The following is a 20640-nucleotide window of genomic DNA, read 5'->3' as shown; positions in this document are numbered from 1 at the left end:
AAGTTCAGGGAGTGACTCAAATTTTTACACACACCACAACCCACACACACACACACACACACACACACACACACACACTCACGGGCTGCTAACCACAAAGTCCACGGTTTAAACCCACCAGAGGCATCACAGGAAAAAGATGAGGCCGTCCTTTCCCCTAAAGGTGTACAGTCTCAGTCGGCATTGATGTGAAGTGGTGGTGGGTTAAATCTTCTCACAGTAACTTAGGTTTGTCTGACAATCCTGGTCGTTTTACAGGGTGGGTGGGAAAGGTGAGGAAAAACAGTCATGAGAACTGGACGACTAGCCTCAGGAGCACCCCAAGGCTTGCTCACAGCTGTCCCCAGTGTCCTAATGTTGGCTGGAGAGGTGTCTTGTCAAAGAGATTGCACTGAGCTGATAGCGAAGAGGCCTTTTCCCTTAAGACCCAAAATGCCAAGTCCAGAAGGAAGAAACCAGGAAACCACTACCTGATTCGCCAACTGCCATCTCCTTTATTTTGCACTCTGAAAGCAAGTAAAAAGAATCCGGTTTTGAAATCACAAGTTTTCACTAAGGGAGAGTGCCAGGGAGCCATGGTGGTGTACAGGTTAAGCATAAGCACTCAGCTGCTCATTGAAACATTGGCAGTTCGAACCCACCAGCCGCTCTCTATGGGAGCGACAGTAGTTTGCTTCCATAAGACCAGAGTCTCAAAACCCTCTGGGAGAGCTCTACTCTGTCCTACAGGGCCACTGAGTCAGAATCAAACTGAGAGGAACCAGTTAGGCATAAATTTGTATGGGGAAAGCCATCTTCGGAGAAAAACGGAAACAAAATACTGAAGGCAAGAGGGCTTGGGCTTGCTGGGTGAGATGGTTTCCCGGGAACCGTCCTCCTGGGGTTTTTGAAATGACACAGAGGTGGGGACTGTGTAACACTCTGTCTCTGAAGGGTTTCCTTTAAAACGGTCCATTTCATGTTCTGTCTCTGAAGGGTTTCCTTTAAAACGGTCCATTTCACGTTATGTGCATTTATTATAATTTTAAAAGAAATAAACCCAAGGAACCCCTATCAGTGCCAACAAGCGAGGCTGGCAGGGTGGTGGGGTGAGAGCCAGCAAGGCCTCCCGGCTCCAGGCGGCCCCCGCCTGCAGGACCTGAGGCAAAGGCAGGGACTACAAGTCAAAATCAATCCAGTGTCAGTGAGCTTTGCTTTTTTAGGGAAAGGCAGAGTTCTCATGCTCTCTGTAAGGGACTTCGTTGAAGCTAGAAAGTGGACATTTAAGGAAGAGCCAGCACCAATAATTTTTCAAACAGTGTTATTCTTCTGTCTTGTGTTCTTGGCAGTTTCGAAATTAAGGTGTGGCACTTCCTTATCAAATCTTTGTCCCCAAAGAACAGGAGCGCACCGTGCCCGTGTCCCAAAGAGGAAACATAACTAGTAAACAAGCTAAAACATTTGCTTTCCTGGCTAACACAAAACAAGAGGAGCACAAAATTAATCAAGATATTATCTTTGGAGTCCATGGAATCACCCACTTCTACAAGGCAAATCTCAGGATTAGTGAAATTGGTATTCTCAAAACCCCACAAAAAGGCCAGCTTTTGGAACATGTTGAAAAGAGAGAAATAAAAGCAATCCTCTTGGAAAGTAATTTGGCCGCACAGCCAAAAACCGGCTGTTCACGGCCTCTGGCTGGTACTCCAACTTACGGGACTCTGCTCTATGGAAATAACCACAGACACCAAGATGCTCAGCACCACCGCAGCCACACAACAGAAGACTGCAAGCAACTAACACATCCCGTAGACCAGTGCTTAACGGGCAAATATGAGCACTATCAAGTGGGGAGAACACACTGTATGAAAACAGCAAGTGAGCATTTTACCCGTGTCAGCATGCACAGGAGACCAGAGGAGCACAGTAATTGATAGGTTAACACTGTCTTGCTACTCAGACGTCATACTTTTAAAAAGCAGCTTTGGGGAGTGGGGAAAAGTGGGAGTGATTCTCACATCCACTTTAAGTTGGTAACAAAGTTCAGTCTCATTAAGATGAGTGTGGGGAGATTATGTCTTTGAACTGCACGGGCTCCTGGTCTCCTGGTAGCTGCGAGGCGCAGGTGCCGACTGAGCATGCACAATGTGACTCCGCTGAGGTGAGAGGAGCCCTAAGTGTGAAACACTGGCCAGATTTTTTTAAGACTTAGAATAGGAAAGTGAATGTAACAGCTCAATAATTTTTATGTGTTGAAATTATATTTTCAAATATTGGGTCAAAGAAAATGTCTATTATTAAAATTAATTTTGTTACTTTACTGTAAATTTTAAAAGTCAGCAGCAATTTTACTGTTAAGTTTTTAAACATGGCGACCAAATGGGCAGCATTGCTTAGAGTCGCATAATGAAGGAAATTATTGTCGTGTTAGCAGGGGGAGCGGCTTATGTTTTTTCTTATTGTCCTAAATTTTTGTTAGAGGGAGGAAGCAAAGCCAATGCGACAAGGACAGCTCAGGGGGCCTCCTGCTGTGTTTGGTGCTCGTGAGTCCGTCCTGACTCACATAGCCCCTCCGTACCCACAGAACAAGACACGGCCCAGTCTTGCGCCACTCTATTGTGACGTTTGAGCTACTGATGCAACCACTGTGTCAATCATGCCTATTCTCCCAAACCTCAAGGTGCAAGACCAGTTTGAGTCTCCTAGTTCTGCAGAGGACCCCAAAATGCTAAACACGGTGTCTGGCTTCAACAGCCTATCATTCAGTTAAATAGTTAACCACAAAAATAAGGAAGACACAGAAGGGTCCCAACAAAGGGCCAGAGGAGTTAAAGGCTAAAGGACAGTGAAGTGCTGGGATTTGATGTGGGCCTTGAAGGCCAGGTAGCCAGAAACATGGATGGGAGGGCCAGCGTGGGAGAACTACAAAGACACACAGGCAGCAAAGTGCACACTGGCTTGGACAGCCTCGGGAGGCTCACTTAAACGTGAAGTCTGGACTTCACCAGGCGTGGGTTGGGCCTTCGAAAAAGAAAGACATTCCTGAGGAAATAGTCTAGAGCCTTCCATAATAACTGAAGCATTAACTGGGGTGAGGGGGAGAAAAAGCACAAGGGCGGGTCGGGCACCTGGGTAGAGAACATGGAATGCCAGTGATTGACCTCGGGTTATGAGCCCATGCATAAAGAAATACATTTGTAGATGGTGAGCCCCAAGCCCAAGGAGGACTGTAGGTAATGGATGGGCAACACTTAAAATGCAGATAAGTCAGGAAAAAATAAAGGCCCAGTTGGAATCTAACCATGTAATAACCTTAATGAGCAACAAGGTGAAGAGGGTAGTGATGCAGCGGCTAAGCACCCGGCGGCCCACTAGCCACTCTGGGAGAAAGATGTGGTCACCTGCTTCCTTCAGGAGAGCAGCCTTCATCTTGATGTAAGAGAAACCCTGGGAGGCAGCTCACACCCATCAGCTCCATGAGTGGCAACTGACTTGACAAGAGTGTGAAGGAGCACAGGAAGGGGGAGGTGGCAATCAGCAGCGCCAAGTTCTAGACCTTGTCCCCGATATACTGGGATCAGGATCCTGGGCCTGCTCTCTCTGATAAACATCAAAACCCACTGTGCTGCTGAGTTGATTCCAACTCATGGGACCCCTACAGCGGCAGAGGAGAGCTGCCTCATGGGGGGCCAGGAAGCAGACAGTCACATCTTCCTCCCAAGGAGCGGGCAGCTGGGGAGCAGGAAGCACTGAACACTTTATCCACTGTGCCAACACAGCGCAACTGTACCAGCTGCACTGCCGTGGAGACTGACCCGCGTGGTTAACACGGATGCTACCACTCTCGCTGTCGTTGCTTCAGCACAAGGTCATCGTTCTTCTGGAAGCTTATGTCACATGCACACAGAAGGACAGGGCAATGGGGTTTGGTCGTAACACTCAAAAGTCTCCCCACCCCACCCCACTATTCTTGGTGAAAATGTAATCTAATCAACGTTGGTTTCGTTTAAAAAACAAAAGGCTCAGCAAACATGACAGTTGATCTAAATGCTACATGAGATGCCACCGGGAACATGAGGATGCCTAAGTCACAGGAGACCCTGGGGGCCTTCCCCACAAGAATCAGTCCGCAGCTCCCCAAATTCAAAACAGGCAATGTTCATTTCTCGATTATTTATATAATCCTCCCCCAACCTTAATTACTGCAATCTAAGCATGAGTCAATTTCCTTTGGTCCAAATACATTAAAAAAAATAACAGCACCAGGTAGAGACCCCGGAAGTAAGTACTGTTAAAATTCACCGCACCTGTGAAACAGGGCTGTCAAAGCGCAGGGCCTCCAGACGGGAAGGGACTGGGACTCAAGCAGAGCCACAGGCTCTTCCCGTCCTCGCTGCTCTGAGAGTCACACACGACAGGAGGGTTCCACCAGCAGAATGGCACCAAGGAAATTCCCAACGTGGGCCTGCCACTTCCCCTCCACTCCTCCACCCACCGACTGGCCCTGGTTCTCTGAGCAGCCAGTAATGTGCCCGTGTACCTGCCTCAGGAATATGGACCCTTGGCGTTCGCTCCTCCTGGACTGCTGCTCCTCACCACAGATGCATTTTCTTGCCTTTACTTCCTTCAAATCTTTACTTAAACGTCATCTTCCTAGTGAAATACTTTTTACTTCCTGCATTAAAATTGCAGCCCTCCCCTTGCTGGCTCAGTTTCCTCCACGGCATTTCTGACACACCATGCAGATAAGCACTTCTTACTAATGAGATCCCTTTCTAGCTTTCCTTCACCAGGAAAAGGAGCTTGCTTGTTCGGCTCACTTTTATACCCAGTATCTATAACAGTGTCCACACGCAGCAGGACTCTGTCCGCTTCTTCTTTGTGGAATGGAGTGAATAAGTCAACGGGTCTTAACAAATGACAAGTCATTCTGTGTGTAAGGCCATCAAATCCAAACCTTCAACTTCCTTGAAGAAAGGAGGCAACATGATTTTGGAGTGATTAATAGGGATTTAAGGAAGTGTTACAGCAATACAAAATATGCTGTGTGAGGAAAAAATACAGGTGAGCTCCTGTGGCCCACCTCTCCCCAAGTCTCTACACTTAAGAATGTCACCTGAGTACTTGTTAGAAATACAGATTCCCAGGCTTGCCTCCAGAAAGGCTCATTCAGTAGTGACTGTGATGTGGGTAGTCCACAGGCCTTGGCAACACTCTTGGTTAGATGCCAGATTTGGGCAAAGGCAACTCTTGTCCATTTAGTTCACCAAGATGACTTTAATTGATACAAGAATAAGCACCAACTGGTAAGAGGTCAGACCAGCACAAGAGATGATCCTTTGCAGGTGTGTGTACTTTGCTTAAAAGAGGGTGTACCCCTTTGGCCGTCATAACAATTTCCTGTGGCACCTCGACAGTTCTGGACTGAGGAATGTTGTTATTCCAGGTCAAGTGTCTTGGGTTCAAGGTTATTAAGTCACGTACAAACTAAGTCATCCTAGCCCATGGCAAATTCTGTTTTTCAAAACTTTATATTCACATGGTCAGGTGTTGTTTTTTTTCACTCTTTAAAGGTTTGTTGGTGTTTTTTTTAAACCCCTTAATCCATGCATCAGCCAGATGTACAGCCAGACACACCTTAGATAAAAGTATAAAGTGCATGACTGACCAGAGAGTAGCAAGTATAAGCAAAATGAAAATATAATGGTTCCAACTTTGATCGTGGACAACCAAACAAATCCCATGACCCCACCACACTGCTACATCAGGACAGCCACCCAGAGCACACCTGAGAGAAAGGATTCCTAACAAATGGCTGCTTTGGATCGCTGGACCAGGTCCTCTTCCCAGTTTTCCAATGATTCCACTGGAATTTCTGTAGCGATCAGCTGCAATCTGTGTCAAGGGTGGAACTAACTGTGCAAACAGATGTTTCCTCCAAATTCCAAGGACTAAATCTAACTCATAGACTTTGACTCAAAGCTTCAAACTTTGCTTTCAAATGTAGAAACAGCTGGCACGTACCCTTCAGGAAAAACACTAGTTTCTGGAGGGCCCCAGTGGATAGGGAAATGGGGGAGAAAACGCTTCCTGTTTTCTTTTACTTCACAGGAATATGTCCCTTGTTACGAAGTCTTTTGTCGCCCACACACCCCCCCTCTGAACACATGTCTTCAAGCACCTGTGGCAGGTCATATTTATTTGGCATGATTGGAATGCCTCCAGACTAACATCTTGATTATGTGCCTGCTTGGACCACAAAGAACAGTCAGCTAAGAAAGGAGGAAGACTGCCAGCCATCAGAAACGGCAGAATGCCCTCACCCGGGGCATCAGTGACAGGACAGGGCTGGAGCACCCACTGCCAGGCTCACCCTTGGAAGCCACAGCCCTTGGGACTGGAAAATCTTCCACACCAACACTCTCTCTCCTCTGAGTTTCCAATGAGAATGCACACTAACTTTGAACCCCAGAAAGTTTGGAGTCTCTATGACTTCGGGACCCCTGAGTGTTATCCCAAACTAACTAAGGATGACTCTGTACAGAGGAGACATATTTTACTAAGGGTGAAATAAGCAGGTAAGGTGCATGAGGCTCCTTAAAGCAGTATGAAAATGTACACCTAAGCGGAGCATGCCATCCGAATGGCCCTGACAAAGCCCTAGAGCAAGTTCTGAGCTAGTGGTGGCTAATCAGCTCCCCTAGTAAACTCACCTTCTCTCCTTGGAGTGATGGGACGGAATCCCGCAAACTGTGAAAACTGTCTTTGATGTGGTCCCTACGTTTTCGCTCCAGTGCATTATGATGAGCCCGTTTGTCAGCCTACAAGAGTGAGAGAAAGAGCACATGAAAAGACCACTGGTGCAGGGCAGGTGGGGTGTGTCCTGGATGGATATTTGGTCAACGATGTCCCTGGCGACAGAACTGGGAAGGTATATTGAGGTGGGTAGTTAGTCTTCAGATCTAGGCTCTGCTGAGGGGGTTGGAAGGAATGAGCAAGGCGTGTAACAGGAACATCCAAAGGAGCTCGATGCATCTGGTTCAAGCATAAGTAAAAGAAAAGTTATTCATGGGGACAAACTGTGACCCTCCTGCAACACCCGTCCTTCTCCCAACTTACTTATGTGACAGAACAGCTGCCACTCTGTGGCTGGAGGGTGACCAGGGAAAAGCGCCAGCAGGCCTCTCCCTAGGATGGGATCTCCCCCACTGTAAAAAGATCTCCACGGTGGGTCCCCAAACGAAGAGTGAAGTCATTAGTGCAACGCTTCTTCCCATGGGAGACCCATCACCGCGAGGCTGCCTGAGCTCCAGCCCACCTAAGGTCAGGTTAGGGTCTTCCGGCCAAGGGATACGGTGGAAACTGAAGACCACAGGAAAGCCCAGATGCATGAACCTGAGCTCATGACAACAGAGCCGATAAAGACCGCAACTGCATTCCGACTTTCTGCTTTTTAAAGCAGATCCAAGGTGGTATCTTGCCAAGGGCTGCCCTTCACACAGCCTGTGCCAGGCAGACACAGTTCACAGATGGAGACACCCACACCCCCCCCCTCTGAACACATGTCTTCAAGCACCTGTGGCAGGTCATAGTTATTTGGCATGATTGGAATGCTTCCAGACCAACATCTTGATTATGTGCCTGCTTGGACCACAAAGAACAGTCAGCTAAGAAGGGAGGAAGACTGCCAGCCATCAGAACCGGCAGAATGCCCTCACCCGGGGCATCAGTGACAGGACAGGGCTGGAGCACCCACTGCCAGGCTCATTGCCCCTTTAAAAGACATCTCCTCCAAGCAGAACACAGTTCCTTACTTAACCTGAAGTGAGAACTTAATCACATCTACACGTAGGGGGTTATGGAAATGAACTTCCCTGAACACAGTGTCATGAGTTTACCTCAAGGGCAAGCCGATGTATGGGACGTCCTGGGAGCTTTAATCATCCAGACAAGTTACTCGGAATTGTTAACATTAAGTCACAGAAATACTGAACTTAGAGAATTGCTGCCTCGGAAGAAGCCCTGCATTAGTTAAGACACACCAACAAAAATCTACCTTCAAGTCAAGGGCTATGGAGATGAAAGGATGAGGGATTCTCAATTATCTCACCCTCAAAGTCTGAGTAAGGACAGAGGACGAGATGGCCCGAGCAGCTGGGTAGTTTTAGTTCCTTCCCGATCCTTCAGCACACCACCTCACCCACAGCTCTGCTGAATCGGACACAGGGAGCCCGTCATGACCTGGTTCTCCACAGTAGAGAACTCCTTTCCAGGCCTCTGGAAAACCTTTCCCAACCAAGTCTGAATTTGCCACAGGCTGTTTGCTGAGCTATCCTGACATGTACAGCATTACAGGGAAACTGAGTGAACAAACTTAAAACAACCTGACGCTCCAAAAGCAAGAAAATGGCTGCTCAGAGCAGCGGGAAGCAGCAGCAGTATAAAATATGAAAGAATTAAAGATATTTTGGTGTCCAGCCCTTTTCTACCTTACTGTTCTGACCGTCATCTTTACGCAGATAAGCTGCACTGGTTCTAACTAAAGAGCCTAGGAGGGTGAGGGATGGCATCCGAGTCTTTCCCAAGTCGCCCAGAGGCTCCCTCAGGATAGCTTATTTACATGCAAATTAAGAGCCCAGCTGCGGACTCCAGCAGCAACCTAAGTTACTCCTGTCTACCAGTCACCCCACTTCTGGCCCTCCTCCCAGCTGAAGAGCTGTGCACAGAAGCAATGACACCCGAGGCTTACCCACAATCCCTCTTGTTGTTGATACAAATACAATTCTAAGTGTCTGTTTTCTTTCTGGGAGAGTCCTGCAAATCTCCAACAGCTAGAATCGAGTTGGACTCGGTTTCACTCCGGCCTGCACTAGAGGGGGTGGAGCGAAGGATAATCTAATACCAAAATCATCCCCACAATGCATTACTCCCTTCTCATTCACCGAGCCCTGAAAGGACTCAAATGGACAAGTCTTTCGGTTAGAGGATTGTAAGTGAACTTGGCTGTGGACCATCGGCAGAAATCTTGGCTTCTCATCTGGGGCGCCAGCCAAGTCAGCAAAGTTGGCTCCACAAGGAAAGGCAGCAGTCCACTGCCTGGTAGAGAGCCTGGGCTGGGGACTCTTCTCAAAGCAGTGGATGGAATTTCTGTGGTGGTTCCAGGCCCAATTTAACTAGCACAAGGGTGGAATCTTAGCCTAATCCCCGCTGCCACGTCCATTCCTGAGCTGCCGTGCCTACTCTGTCCATTCGTAAGCTCCGAGACAATGGTAAGGATGTATTTTTCTCCTCTCCTGCTCTCATCCGAAAGAGGTTAGAAATATGCAGGACTAATATGTCTAAGTCCAGGCAACTCTGAACTAAATACCTATAATGGCTTGAAAGAGCATATGGAAAACTTTTACATATCGAACAGAATTCCGTTTGAGAAACAGTCCCAAACCAGAGATCCTTCCAACCTGCTAACACTGTCCCCCGGCCCTGCCATGCACCCCCAAGTCAAAAAGAGGGCCAGCTGCCAGACTTAGCATTGCCTTGTTAACTGTCTTCACTTGCTGGCGACCCTTTTCAACGGGGTCAAGATTTCCAAGCTGAGACAGGAAGACTGGGCAGACTCCCAGTGTGCACTGTGAGGCACGGAGTCACCTACAAATCCAAAACGGATTTAAAAGGTGGGGGTGGGAGGAGAGAGAACCAAATAACTGTGTCTTGAACAAGCCAGCTTTTGCTTTCCTCTACTGAGAAAGATGTTTGATAATGAAAACGCATGTACTGAAAGCACCCTTGTGGGATTCATCAGGCTCTCGACACAATTCTAGGAGACAATAAGGTATGCTTGCTCTGTACCGCCAGCCCCAAACACCTTGGGTATATATATTCGCTAAGGAAGGGCACTGGCTTCTGGTGCACTGGATTTGCAATTTTTTCCAGAAAGCTCTCCCTCCGGGGCATCTTAGGCTAACAGAAATACTAAGGAGCTGTGCGGAACTGCAGAGTGGCCCACAGATGCTCCACAGGAACGCCAGCACCAAATCGCTTCCAGCTTGGCCAGCTCTGCCAAGGCTTCTCTTCAGCGTCTGTGTTTCATTCCCACCAAACTTTCCAGCTTGGCAGCCAGACGAAAAATCTTCACCTACAATTTGTCCATAGCTGACACTAACAAGCACGTGTGTTTTAAGAGCTGTTAAATGTTGAATGCAAGCGTCATTTTGTTAGCCAAGAAGTTGCTAAGCTGGCAGGAGGTCACCCCTGCTAAGGAGGTCTGTTCAAAATTGAGGGAAATCTTTTAAAATTATTTCCTTCCACCTTATTGCATAGCAAACACATCTCCATTCAAGGTATTACATCAGTGGGCAAGCGTACTTCCTGCAAGGTCTAGGCAAAAATCATGGAGAAACAAATGCTTCATTAATCCGGCAAACACAAGGTTCTCCAACAATGCCATTTCTTGCAGGCTACCTGACAAATCGCCTCATGAAGGGTAACTGCAGCTGTCTCGATTCCGAGACTGAAATTCTCTGCATACAGGGAACGCAGAGCTGACCACTGAACAGTTACTGTCTGGGGGAAAGATTCACTCTAAACAGAAATTAGCATCCCTGACGATTATTCCGATTACCAAACCATCCTTATTAAAAACTGCCAATATTAACACTGGACATAAAAAGGCCCACATTTCTTATCAGATAAGACCTTATTCTATAGTTGAGAACCAGGTATAATAAAAACTGAACTTCTAATCCACTTACAGCATCATTTCTATCAACAGGTTTGCACCATGAAACGTGCACTCTTAATAGGCAACCAGTAAGATCAACTCATTGAGCACTGAGACGACATGATCCATCTCTCTCCCAGTAGCTCTCCTGGTGGCCAGCAAGGATTCCGAACCTCATCCAGTGAACCAGTTTGCTATCCAGACTCTGTCTACCACGTGATGCCCACAAGAACGTAAAACATTAGAATCAGAACAAGCCAACAGACTATAGGCATTTGAGAGGAAGGATGCCTTCCTTGGGGAGGAAATTTTATTTAAAAACCAAGTTGGAATCCTTGGATCACCTCTCTCACCACTCCAGGCATCCTGGGGGTGGGGGGTGGGGGGGAGGAGCAGATTTTCTAGAACATAAAAATATTCATCACTCTACTAACCCTTTGACTCCACCAAACCCAACACTCTGTGGCCTTGTTACCAAGCTGAGCAGAGACAAAGGACTTGCACCAGGCAGCACTTCAGCCTCGCAGCTGATTCCAGGTGAAACAGCCAATTCCTGGTGGACTCCAGTCTCAGAGGTGACCATGATGGCTCCCTCTGACTGTACCGCAATTCCTAAAGGAGCTAAGAGACCCGAGAAGTTAAAACTATGTCACAATAGAAACATCCAGAAGTGGAACTGCTACCACTGTTTTTACATCCCCAACTGGTATATGGTAACGCCAACATAGCCAGCTGCCACGAGGGGTAACACACGTTGGAAAAGGCTTTGAGTGTCTTTTCCGCTTTCCAAATAGAAATGAAACAGAAGCCCTTGCATAAAACATACCGATTCCCTGAAATTTTTCTTTGAATATGCAACCCTCTCCCTCCAGAAAAATTTATAAAAATAAACAAAACTGCACCAATGCGATCCTGGGATACACTGAATTTAGTAATAAAAATATTTGGGGGTGACTTCCTTTATAACAAAGCATTATTGCTTGCTGGAGAAGTTGTTTTCCGTTTGCACTGAAGCAATAGAAAAACATTCCTCGAACCAGTTTCACTTTCTGTTAGTGTCCCTTCCTAACCTTGCTCTTGCTGAGTATCCTACATTTGGCCCTGCAGTAAGGCTGCTTCGCAGTGAGCTTGTGTAGCACCAAGGTCTCTCTCTACATGAGGAACCACAGAGCCTTCCCCAGATAACTTTAAAATTGGCCCTAATATTCAGTAGTTCAGTTTGCACCCTTTCCTGAACACTATTCCTATGGAAAACATTAACAGCTCCCCCGGCCAAATTTTACAAATATTATCTCAGAGAGTAGAAGCCTCAGAAAGTAGAAAGATGTATTCACAAAGGAAAAAAATGTAATCCTTTTACACTACACAATTCACAGTATTTGATATATACTACACAATTAACCTCTAACATATCTCCTTTTTCTCCACGCTGTTGTGATGATCTTGTGCCGGAAAATACTTAAGTCTCAGCAAACCCCTAAGTCAAATTAAAATTAAAGGGTCACCCCTTTCCTACCCCGATAAAATCAAAAGGGAAAATTCCTAGAAACCTTAATACCAAATATAAAAAAACCCACCTAAGCACAACAATGGGATTAGCACTGTAGGAAAGTGGAGACGTTTTAATAATTTAATAAATCAATTTACATCAACATTTATGTGGACAAGTATGTTGAAAAGGAGAAAGCTTTCAAGTGCGTAAAAATTCCACAAAGAAAACTTTCCTTTCACTAGTAAGTCAAAATAATTCCATTTCAACAGACAACTTTTCTCTTGCCAATCCTTACTTGCTAATCCTGATCAGGCCCTGGGGCAGGCATTACAAAAGGAGACTTGGAGGGGAAAATGTTTTAATGCTTTAAAGAAGACTAGGCACCCAACATGAAACTTCTGTTACTGTAAGCAGACTCTACATTATCAAGGATAATAACAATTGAAAAAGGGAACTCAAATTTCAAATGTCTACATACATACAAGTATGTGGCAATACTTCAAAGAAAACAAAATTCTTTTTAGTGACTATTTTCCAGGGACAAATTCCAGGACTGCTGGGAAAAGGATGTCCTGGGATGTTACGTAAAGATCCGTGTTTGAACATAAAACTTTTCTTGATGCCCATTTGTTTGAGCCTCTTGGGCAATCTCTGCTGCTTCTTATCTAGGGAAAGCAGGCCTCTGTGCTGTGGTAATTAAATTCATAGACTGGAGGCATTAAAGCAGCATCCTACAAAACTCTAACTAGCCGCTAACAGCTTGACTGTTGCACACTTTTAAAAACATCAGAATAATTTGAAAATCTGTACTCTCTCACCACCCCCCCCACACACACACAAAAAAAAGCAGCAGTAGCAGGCTGGCAGGACAGAGCCCTCACTCCCACATGTAACAACCTACTGGAGTGTGGCTGTTGGTATTGACTCCCCAGTACTTGTCCGTATTTCTCCTCATGATTTTAGTCCTGCCTCACTGATCAGGCCCGTAAGCATCATTTGCATTGTTGACCTCCATTCTATACCCCCAGGAGCCTTGGTGGCAGCCTGGGTTCAAGCCTATGAGCCGCTGTGAGGTAGAAAGATGAAGCTGTCACCAATAAAGATTTAGATTCAAAATCCCAAAGGGATCGTTCTGCCCTGCCCTACTGGGTCACTACGAGTCAAAATCAACTTAGGGGGCTAAAATCTATAATCTTCTCAACTGTCAAATCTTAGATACTGACACCCTTATTTTCCTTCACTTCTCAGATTCTGATTTGGTTTCTGTCCACTCATTTGTTTCCTCCATTATTCACACTAACTTTACAGTACTGGCTCTGTCTCCAAAGACTGAGATTAGTGTATATCAAATTCACGGAACCCTCTCTATCAAAACCCTGAGCAATGACTGATAACACTGTGTGTTACTCAACCATCACTTCCTAGCAAACCTGTCTCCCCAAAGCCACTTTTCCAACAGTTTTCCTACTTTTTAACACCTGGCTTCAATGCAAATATAACCAAGCCACAACAAGCTGCACAGGACACCCTCACATTCAACCTTTGGCTCCTCTACACTTCCAATGCCTGCATTGGTCTCATGTGCCAGATTCTTCATGAGTCTACAGAAGTCACATGACTTTTGGTGAAAGGTGATTTCCATGTGGCTTCAGCTTCATACACACTAAATTGAGAAGCCACTTGTTTGAATCTTCTGGCCACATGACCCTAAAATGATACCACTATGTACTTCAGCACGGCACTTCTCATTTCCTGCATATATTTACTGGAGGCTAGTTCCCTGCCTGAAAACAATCCCTTTATTTGCATACAGCTCCTCCCATTTACAGTCCCAGGTTCCTATCACTTGGGAATCTAGAATTGAGAATTGCGACCCTCCCTCAACATCTAGCCCCCCAGAACACAGATCTCACTCACCTCACCTTATCGGATAACAGGAGTTTACTACAATAGTTAAATCGAATGAGCTCTGTCCCTCAAAGTACTAGAACTGAACGGAAATGAAAACGAAATGGAGAGTAGGAGACATACCGCTGAATGAAAGCTCGGTTGCTCTTCCTGAAATAAGAGAAAAATAAAGTAAAAAATATAGAAGTTATTTCTACACTTCAAATTCAGTAATTAGAAAGAAAACGCCGGCAGTGGAGGAAACGGCGGGTGGGGAGTCAACTGGACCTCCCCCTCCCCATCCCCCAGCGGGATTCGGCTGGGGGGCAGAAGGGTCCCGAGCACCGCCCCTCCTTCCGGACCTGACGGGCGACGGAGGGGTCCGGAGCACAGTCGCCTCCCCATGGACCCAATTCGGGGTTTCTGCACGTTCCCCAAACCTCTCCGCCTCCCCCCGCCCCGGATGCGCGGGTGTTTTGAGAAAAGAGGGTCTCGGAAGCAGAGGGCAGGTCCTGAGCGTCGGCCTCTTCCCCAGGATCCGGACAATAGAATCCCGGGCGCATCCCATCCCTGCCCGCCCCCCCCCGTCCCCCCCCGCCCCCGGATCGTAAGCGAAATAGGGTGGGAGCGGCCAGCTGCAGCACCCTCCGTCACCGGGGAGGTGAGGGTCCCAGAAGCCGCATGTCTCCTCCCCACCTTCAGTCCCAGGAGGCCGCTCCGGTCAGAAGCCGGGAAGGGAAGGGCAGGGAGCTCGAGAAGAGGAGAAGCGGAAGGAGGCGGCGGCGGCGGCAGCCCGGCCCCCTCCCGCCGTCGCCCCGCAGTGTCCCGGCCGCTGTCCCCGCCTGACAACCCACACGGGAAGGAAGAAGCCCCGGGACTCACGTCGCTCTCCACCTCGATGTCATCGTTATCGCTCATTTCCTACGGCCCAGGGAGCGGCCACTGCAGCGGCGGCGGGGAAGGGGGGAGGGGAGGGGGAAGTCACCGACAACAACAAGCCGCGTCCCCACACACACACTCACACACTCACACACACACTCACTCACTCACTCGCTCTCTCACTCACACACACAACACGGGCGAGATCCACCTCCTCACTGCAGCACCGGATCAACGGCGCACGCACGCCCGGTCGGCCCCCTGCCACGTGACGGCTCGTCACGCTGAGGCCGCCGAGACTTGTAGTTCTCGTTACTTCGATGCTGGCCCAGCTGGCGTCAGAAAGACTACAAATCCCGTCAGGCACTTCAACCAGTCGACGCCAACCAGGCTTGTTGACGGAGCCCAGAGCGCCTGCGCGTCCCGTGGAGGGGGCGGAGTGCGAAGCGGCGCGATGCCTGCTGGAAGTCGTAGTCCAAAGACCGCGAGTTGTCAGGAGGTTTTCCTCCCCAGGCGGCAGAGGTGGCTGCTGGGAAGAGAGGACACGTGGAGGGAGCTGGGGCTCTGGGAGCCCGGCACCGTCTAAGCGCTGGGCCCAAGGGACAGGGTGGAGGCACTGGGGGAGTAGCCTGCTGCTTAAATGACGCTGGCTCTTCTTGATGTGATTGACTTGACGTCGTCTTGATTCTCGAATTGCTGGGCTTTGCGACCTGGGGCGTAACCCTCTCGCTGGGAATCCTGTTGCTGGGGTTCAGGGGGCGCGGCCCTGATGTCCGTGCGGGACTCCCAAGATCAGGCAGGGAGGAGAAGGTGTCAGTGGCGGGTGTTAAGTGGGGTTATAAGAACTGCTTCTCTCTGGGACTCCTCCCAGACGCATGCATCTTATATTCATTCATCTGGGAGTGACCAACCTTGTAAAGGGTGAGGCTTTACACTCTCGGATCCCTCCTTTACCCTCCACAACCAATGAGGTAAAATAAAAGCCCCTTCTGAGTTTGTGGTAGCCCACGCAGCTTGGAGAGGGCCCCAGTTCATAGTGCCATAATTAGGAATTGCAAAGAGGATCAAAATGGGAAACGGGTTGTAGCCCTTCACCCAGTAAAAAGCATTTGTACAAACTGTGGTCACATCCATTCCACCAGTATTTCTTGAACACCTAACCCGTCACCACGAGAACGCCATAATGTACAAGACCGGAAGGATCTCTGCCTTTGAGCAGTTCCCAACTTTGGAAGCGAAAACAAGACTTCTCTGCAAGTCCTTCAGAAAGGAAGATGCAAAATAAGATAAACGCCACCACCCCCCCGCCCCCCGCGAGGTTAGCAAACGTCACAGAACTACGCCTTTATGTCTCCAAGATGAATGAAACCTAGAGCTTCCCCGATATTTTAGTGAATCCTTAATGAAAACCGTTTATCACTGACTTTTGAAGGCAGAAGTCAGGGAAATAGCACCACTTGGTGACATCTCCCCATATATGAGGGTCGCATCCATGTTGGCAGAAACAAATGTAAATCTTTCCATTTCAATACCTATTTTGTTTTCTGATGTGGTGATTCACTTCAACTGAAATCTGCATATCTTGGTAGATTCCAGAATGCTTTTGTCTCCAAGCCCGCTTTGCACACAGTCGGAGAGACAGACTTAGCTGGCAATTTTGAGGTACCAGTTGAAGGCTTTAAGGGAGATCTAATGGCAGCTATTTCACTGCCATAGTCAATGCTGGCTCATGGAGACCCAATAGGACAGAGTAGGACTGCTCCTGGGGCTTTCAGAAACTGAATATCTTTACAGTAGAGAGCCTCATCTTCCTCCTGTATTGTGGCTGGTAGGTTTGAACCGCTGACTTTGTGGTTAGCAGCTCAATGTGCATCCCACTACACTACCAGAGTTCCTTGACAGATGATCTGGGGTGAGTTAATTGACTAGTTATTAAAAACTCGGGCTAATCGATGGTTGCAACAAATAGTCCTGGAGGGCCTGCTATGCACACAACACTAGAGGAGAGTGGTTCTCAACCCTGACCGTAAGTTAAAATCATGCCAGGACCTTTAAAAATCCCAATACCCAGACTGCATCCCCAAACAAGGAAGTGAGGATCTTTGGAGGTGAAAGCCAGGCAGCAGGAGTTTAGAAAGCATTCTGGGCGATGCCAGTATGTTTCCAAGAGTGAGATCCAGTGAATGATGCACTTGAAAAGAGTTGAATCTCATGGCATGTAAATTATATCTCAATAAAGTTGATCTAAAAGAAATAAGATAGTCTTTACCTTCCCTGAATTTAAAACCAAATCAAATACTTGCCACAAGACAGATTATGTGAATACTTGCTGTGTAGTCCAGTAACATGGCCCTTCTAACTGTAATTCCATGCTATGCATCAGATTTTCAGTGGCTCCTTCCTATGAAGTGGGCAGTCAATTCCTTCTTCATAGTCTATTCTTAGTCTGTAAGCTCCCCTGAAACCTGTTCAATGTAGGTGACCCTGCTGACATTTAAATACTGAGATAGTTTATTGTGTCAGCCTGGCTGATAAACGCAGGTGGGATTGACTGAGGGGCGGAGAGATGGATGGCTTGGTGAGCCTTGCCTTTCTTGTCTCTCGCTCTGTGATCATCGAACCAGTGTGCGGCTGCCTTGCTTGTTCTGTGCTTCAATTTAAAGGCTACACTGCCTGTGGGACGCCTAGCCTGTGGACTGTGTTGCTGTAAGTTGAGGTCCCTTTAAGACTTCTCTGGAGCTGGGGACTGGCGATTGGTGACCTGCCTTGTGATTGGCTGCTGTGCTGACATAACCTAGCTCTCTCTACAAATAGAGGAAGATCTGGCATCAGATAGAGACTTGAAGGACTGCTAGTCTCTCAACTTTCTCTCAGGGACGTGAGTTGCACTAAGCCATTTATAGTGCTTATAATTTAACTGTTTATTTCTTGTATTGTATATTTATCTGTATATGATTTAACAGTTCATTTCTCGTTGTATATCTAATTATCCTTATAAATAAATATATTATATTATCAGGAATTTGGTTTTATCTCTCTAGAGAACCCTGTCTAACACAAATACCAATGACAGAGCTTCCAGCATCACAGCCACACACAAGCCACCACAGTATGACCAACTGACAGACAAATGGTGGCATTGTGTTGCTGGTGGAGAAGATTGAAAGTGCCATGAACTTCCCAAAGGACAAGCAAATCTGTCTTGGAAGAAGTACTGTCTGAATGCTCCTTAGAGGCAAGGATGACGACACGTCATCTTATGTATGTACTGTCAACAGAGACCAGTCCCTGGAGAGGGACATGATGCTTGGTAAAGCAGAAGGGCAGCCAAAAAAAGGAAGGCCTTTGGCAAGATGGTTTATACAGTGGCTGAAACAAGGGGCTCAAGCATAGGAAAAATTGTGAAGTGGGCACAGGACCACGCAGTGCTTTGGTCTGTTTTGCATATTCCATGACAGGCTTCCTCTTGCTCGTGGAGAGCCTGCAGATCTCTGTCTTCCACCTCCCTGCCTCTGGCCTCCTGCTGCTAAGTGACCCAGCTCACAACCAACATAGCAGCTTGGTTCAGCAATCCCAGTTGCTTGCTTCTCCTTTCTTCTTGCCCAGTGTGGAGCAGGCAGCATCTATAAGCAAACCCCTCATCAATTTCAAAGCCGGATCCTCTCAGCAGGGCCACATGATGACCAATCCTTTCATTTGCATGGTCTACAGTCACTTCGTTTGCTTAGTATATTGACCAATCCCTGCAAGGTGTGCACCAATCACAGCACAGGCTGCAGCCCAGGGCCAGACAAAAAAGGATCAAACCATCAAATTATTTAAGGCTTGCCCAGGAAAGGTCAGTCTGTACAAAAGTTAGTTAATTCCTCTGGAGTAGAAAATCAGAGCACAAGTAACTCCTTGGGGTTTGGGGGGCCTGGGGGACGGGGTGGGAATCTCTCAAACTGTTTGTGTGTGTGAAGAACAAAGGTCACATAAACAAGTTCATGCCCCCACAGGAGTACTTGCTATTTCAAGTGTACCACATGTACAGTAGTATTGAAATCACAAGGGAGTTTGTTGGAAATGTAGACTTTCAGGGTTTACGTCCAACCTAATAAGTCAGAGCTGCATTTAATCATTTGCCCAGGTGATTTACGTATATGCCCATTGGAATTGGAGAAGCTCTTCGGAGGGGTGAGGGATCGTGAGGGGGGCAGGCAGGGAGGCTGCCTCCTTTTTCACCTCAGCTCTTTTGCATTCTGGCTTCTACCCTCCCACAGACTGAAACCACTCCTCCCCAGAGGCCACCTCCGGAGTGCTAAACCCGAGGCCCTCTTGCTTTGATCTGATGCTAGTATTGTACACTGTTGACCTCTCCTCTTGCTTGAAGGCCAAGAACTCTCCTGGTTTCTTCCTCCCACCCCATTGGCTGCTCCTTCTCAGTTTCCACCTGGTCTGGCTGTGTTTGAGTTTCTGGTGCACTGTGTTTGGCTCTCGCCTCTTCTCCTCCAAACCTCTGCCTGGTGGAATTTTCTGCCTCCTGATTGGTACACACCTTGCAGGATGATGGCTCTTAAGACTACAGCTCTCTTGACCTCAAAATTGCTATACTCAATTCATTTCTGGACATTGCTATTTGAATTATTTCCCAGGCAACTCAAAGTTCAAAGTGAAGATTGATATAAAATTGGACGTATCTGTCTAAGTATATATTTGAAGAGAAGTATATAGAAAGATATTCAGCAAAAAAAGTTAGTGGCATTTGTGTCTGAGAGGTGAAATTTCCAAAGACTTTTTTCTTTTGTGTGTGTGTGTGTGTATATACACACACACACACACACACACACACACACACATATATATGTAAGACAGTTTACTTGGCATATAATTCACTTACCATATATTTCAATAGTTCAATCATATTAAGAAGAGCTGTGCAATCTCTTTTTTTTTTAAGTGGAACAGACCATTCTTGCCCAAAGAGTTGAGCTAATAAAAGAAAGACAACCACTATTTCCTTCAGTCCCGTATCTTTTCAAACCAGTGACCTTCCCAAGTCACAATGCTGAGGCGCTCAGCAGCCTCCATTTACGTGGCAGCTACACTTATTTCCTCCTTATTTGGCACACAGGATGTAACTCCTGAGGTCTCAGCAGGCCCCGGCTCCATATGAATGGAGTAGATTTGACTCCGGGGATTCTGTGCCTGTCAGGGTACAGCTGTGCTCCAGAGGGGTTTCAATTGCTCATTGTTTGGGTGAAAAGTAGATCTCCAGGCCTTGCCTCCGAGGTGCCTCAGAGCCACACACACCTCCAACCTCTTGGCTAGCAGCTAAGTATGCTGTTTCCACTATCCAAGGGCTTCAGGAGCCAGGGCACACTCAAACGAGGAGCACTTGAAGAGCCTTTAATAAAGAGGTAATTTACAAATACGTAAAACCAACGAGAACAAACTCAATACCACGGAGCCAATTCTGCCTTACGGTGACCCTGTCAGGCAGGGCAGAACTGCCCCTGTCCTGTGGGTATTGGAGACTGTAACTCCCCTCCACCCCTCAGTTAGGCGTTTTACTTGTTTCGATGCATTCCATCCTGAGAAAAAGCAGCTCAGGGGGTTTCCTCCCGTGTGTTTTCGCCTTCCTCACGATGCACGATGCCCGCAGAGGTCATCAGCACCGTGAAACCCAACTGGCGGCCGGGGCAGG

The 20640-nt window shown here is 47.4% G+C and overlaps 1 protein-coding gene across 4 annotated transcripts in view; it reads right to left on the bottom strand.

The window, feature by feature from the left end:
* Nucleotides 1-15183, bottom strand: part of MAX (MYC associated factor X) — a 22834-nt gene extending 7651 nt beyond the window's left edge. For 2 of the 4 annotated variants that reach the window (XM_045288112.1, XM_004698657.2), the window contains exons 1-3: nt 14958-15183; nt 14220-14246; nt 6693-6800 (exon numbers count right to left, since the gene is read on the bottom strand). In XM_045288112.1, coding sequence (XP_045144047.1) covers nt 6693-6800; nt 14220-14246; nt 14958-14993 — 171 coding nt within the window. In that variant the 5' untranslated portion in view covers nt 14994-15183. The remainder of the gene's footprint in view (nt 1-6692; nt 6801-14219; nt 14247-14957) is intronic. The other 2 variants (XM_045288113.1, XM_004698658.2) reach the window with 1 other exon arrangement.
* Nucleotides 15184-20640: the final 5457 nt, after the last annotated feature.

Source organism: Echinops telfairi, unplaced genomic scaffold (genome assembly GCF_000313985.2).
Source record: "Echinops telfairi isolate 266 unplaced genomic scaffold, ASM31398v2 ScPeMD7_18;HRSCAF=68, whole genome shotgun sequence".
Classification (NCBI taxonomy): domain Eukaryota; kingdom Metazoa; phylum Chordata; class Mammalia; order Afrosoricida; family Tenrecidae; genus Echinops; species Echinops telfairi.
The sequence above is the reverse complement of the archived record's forward strand: the minus strand, read 5'-3'. Positions and strand labels throughout refer to the sequence as shown.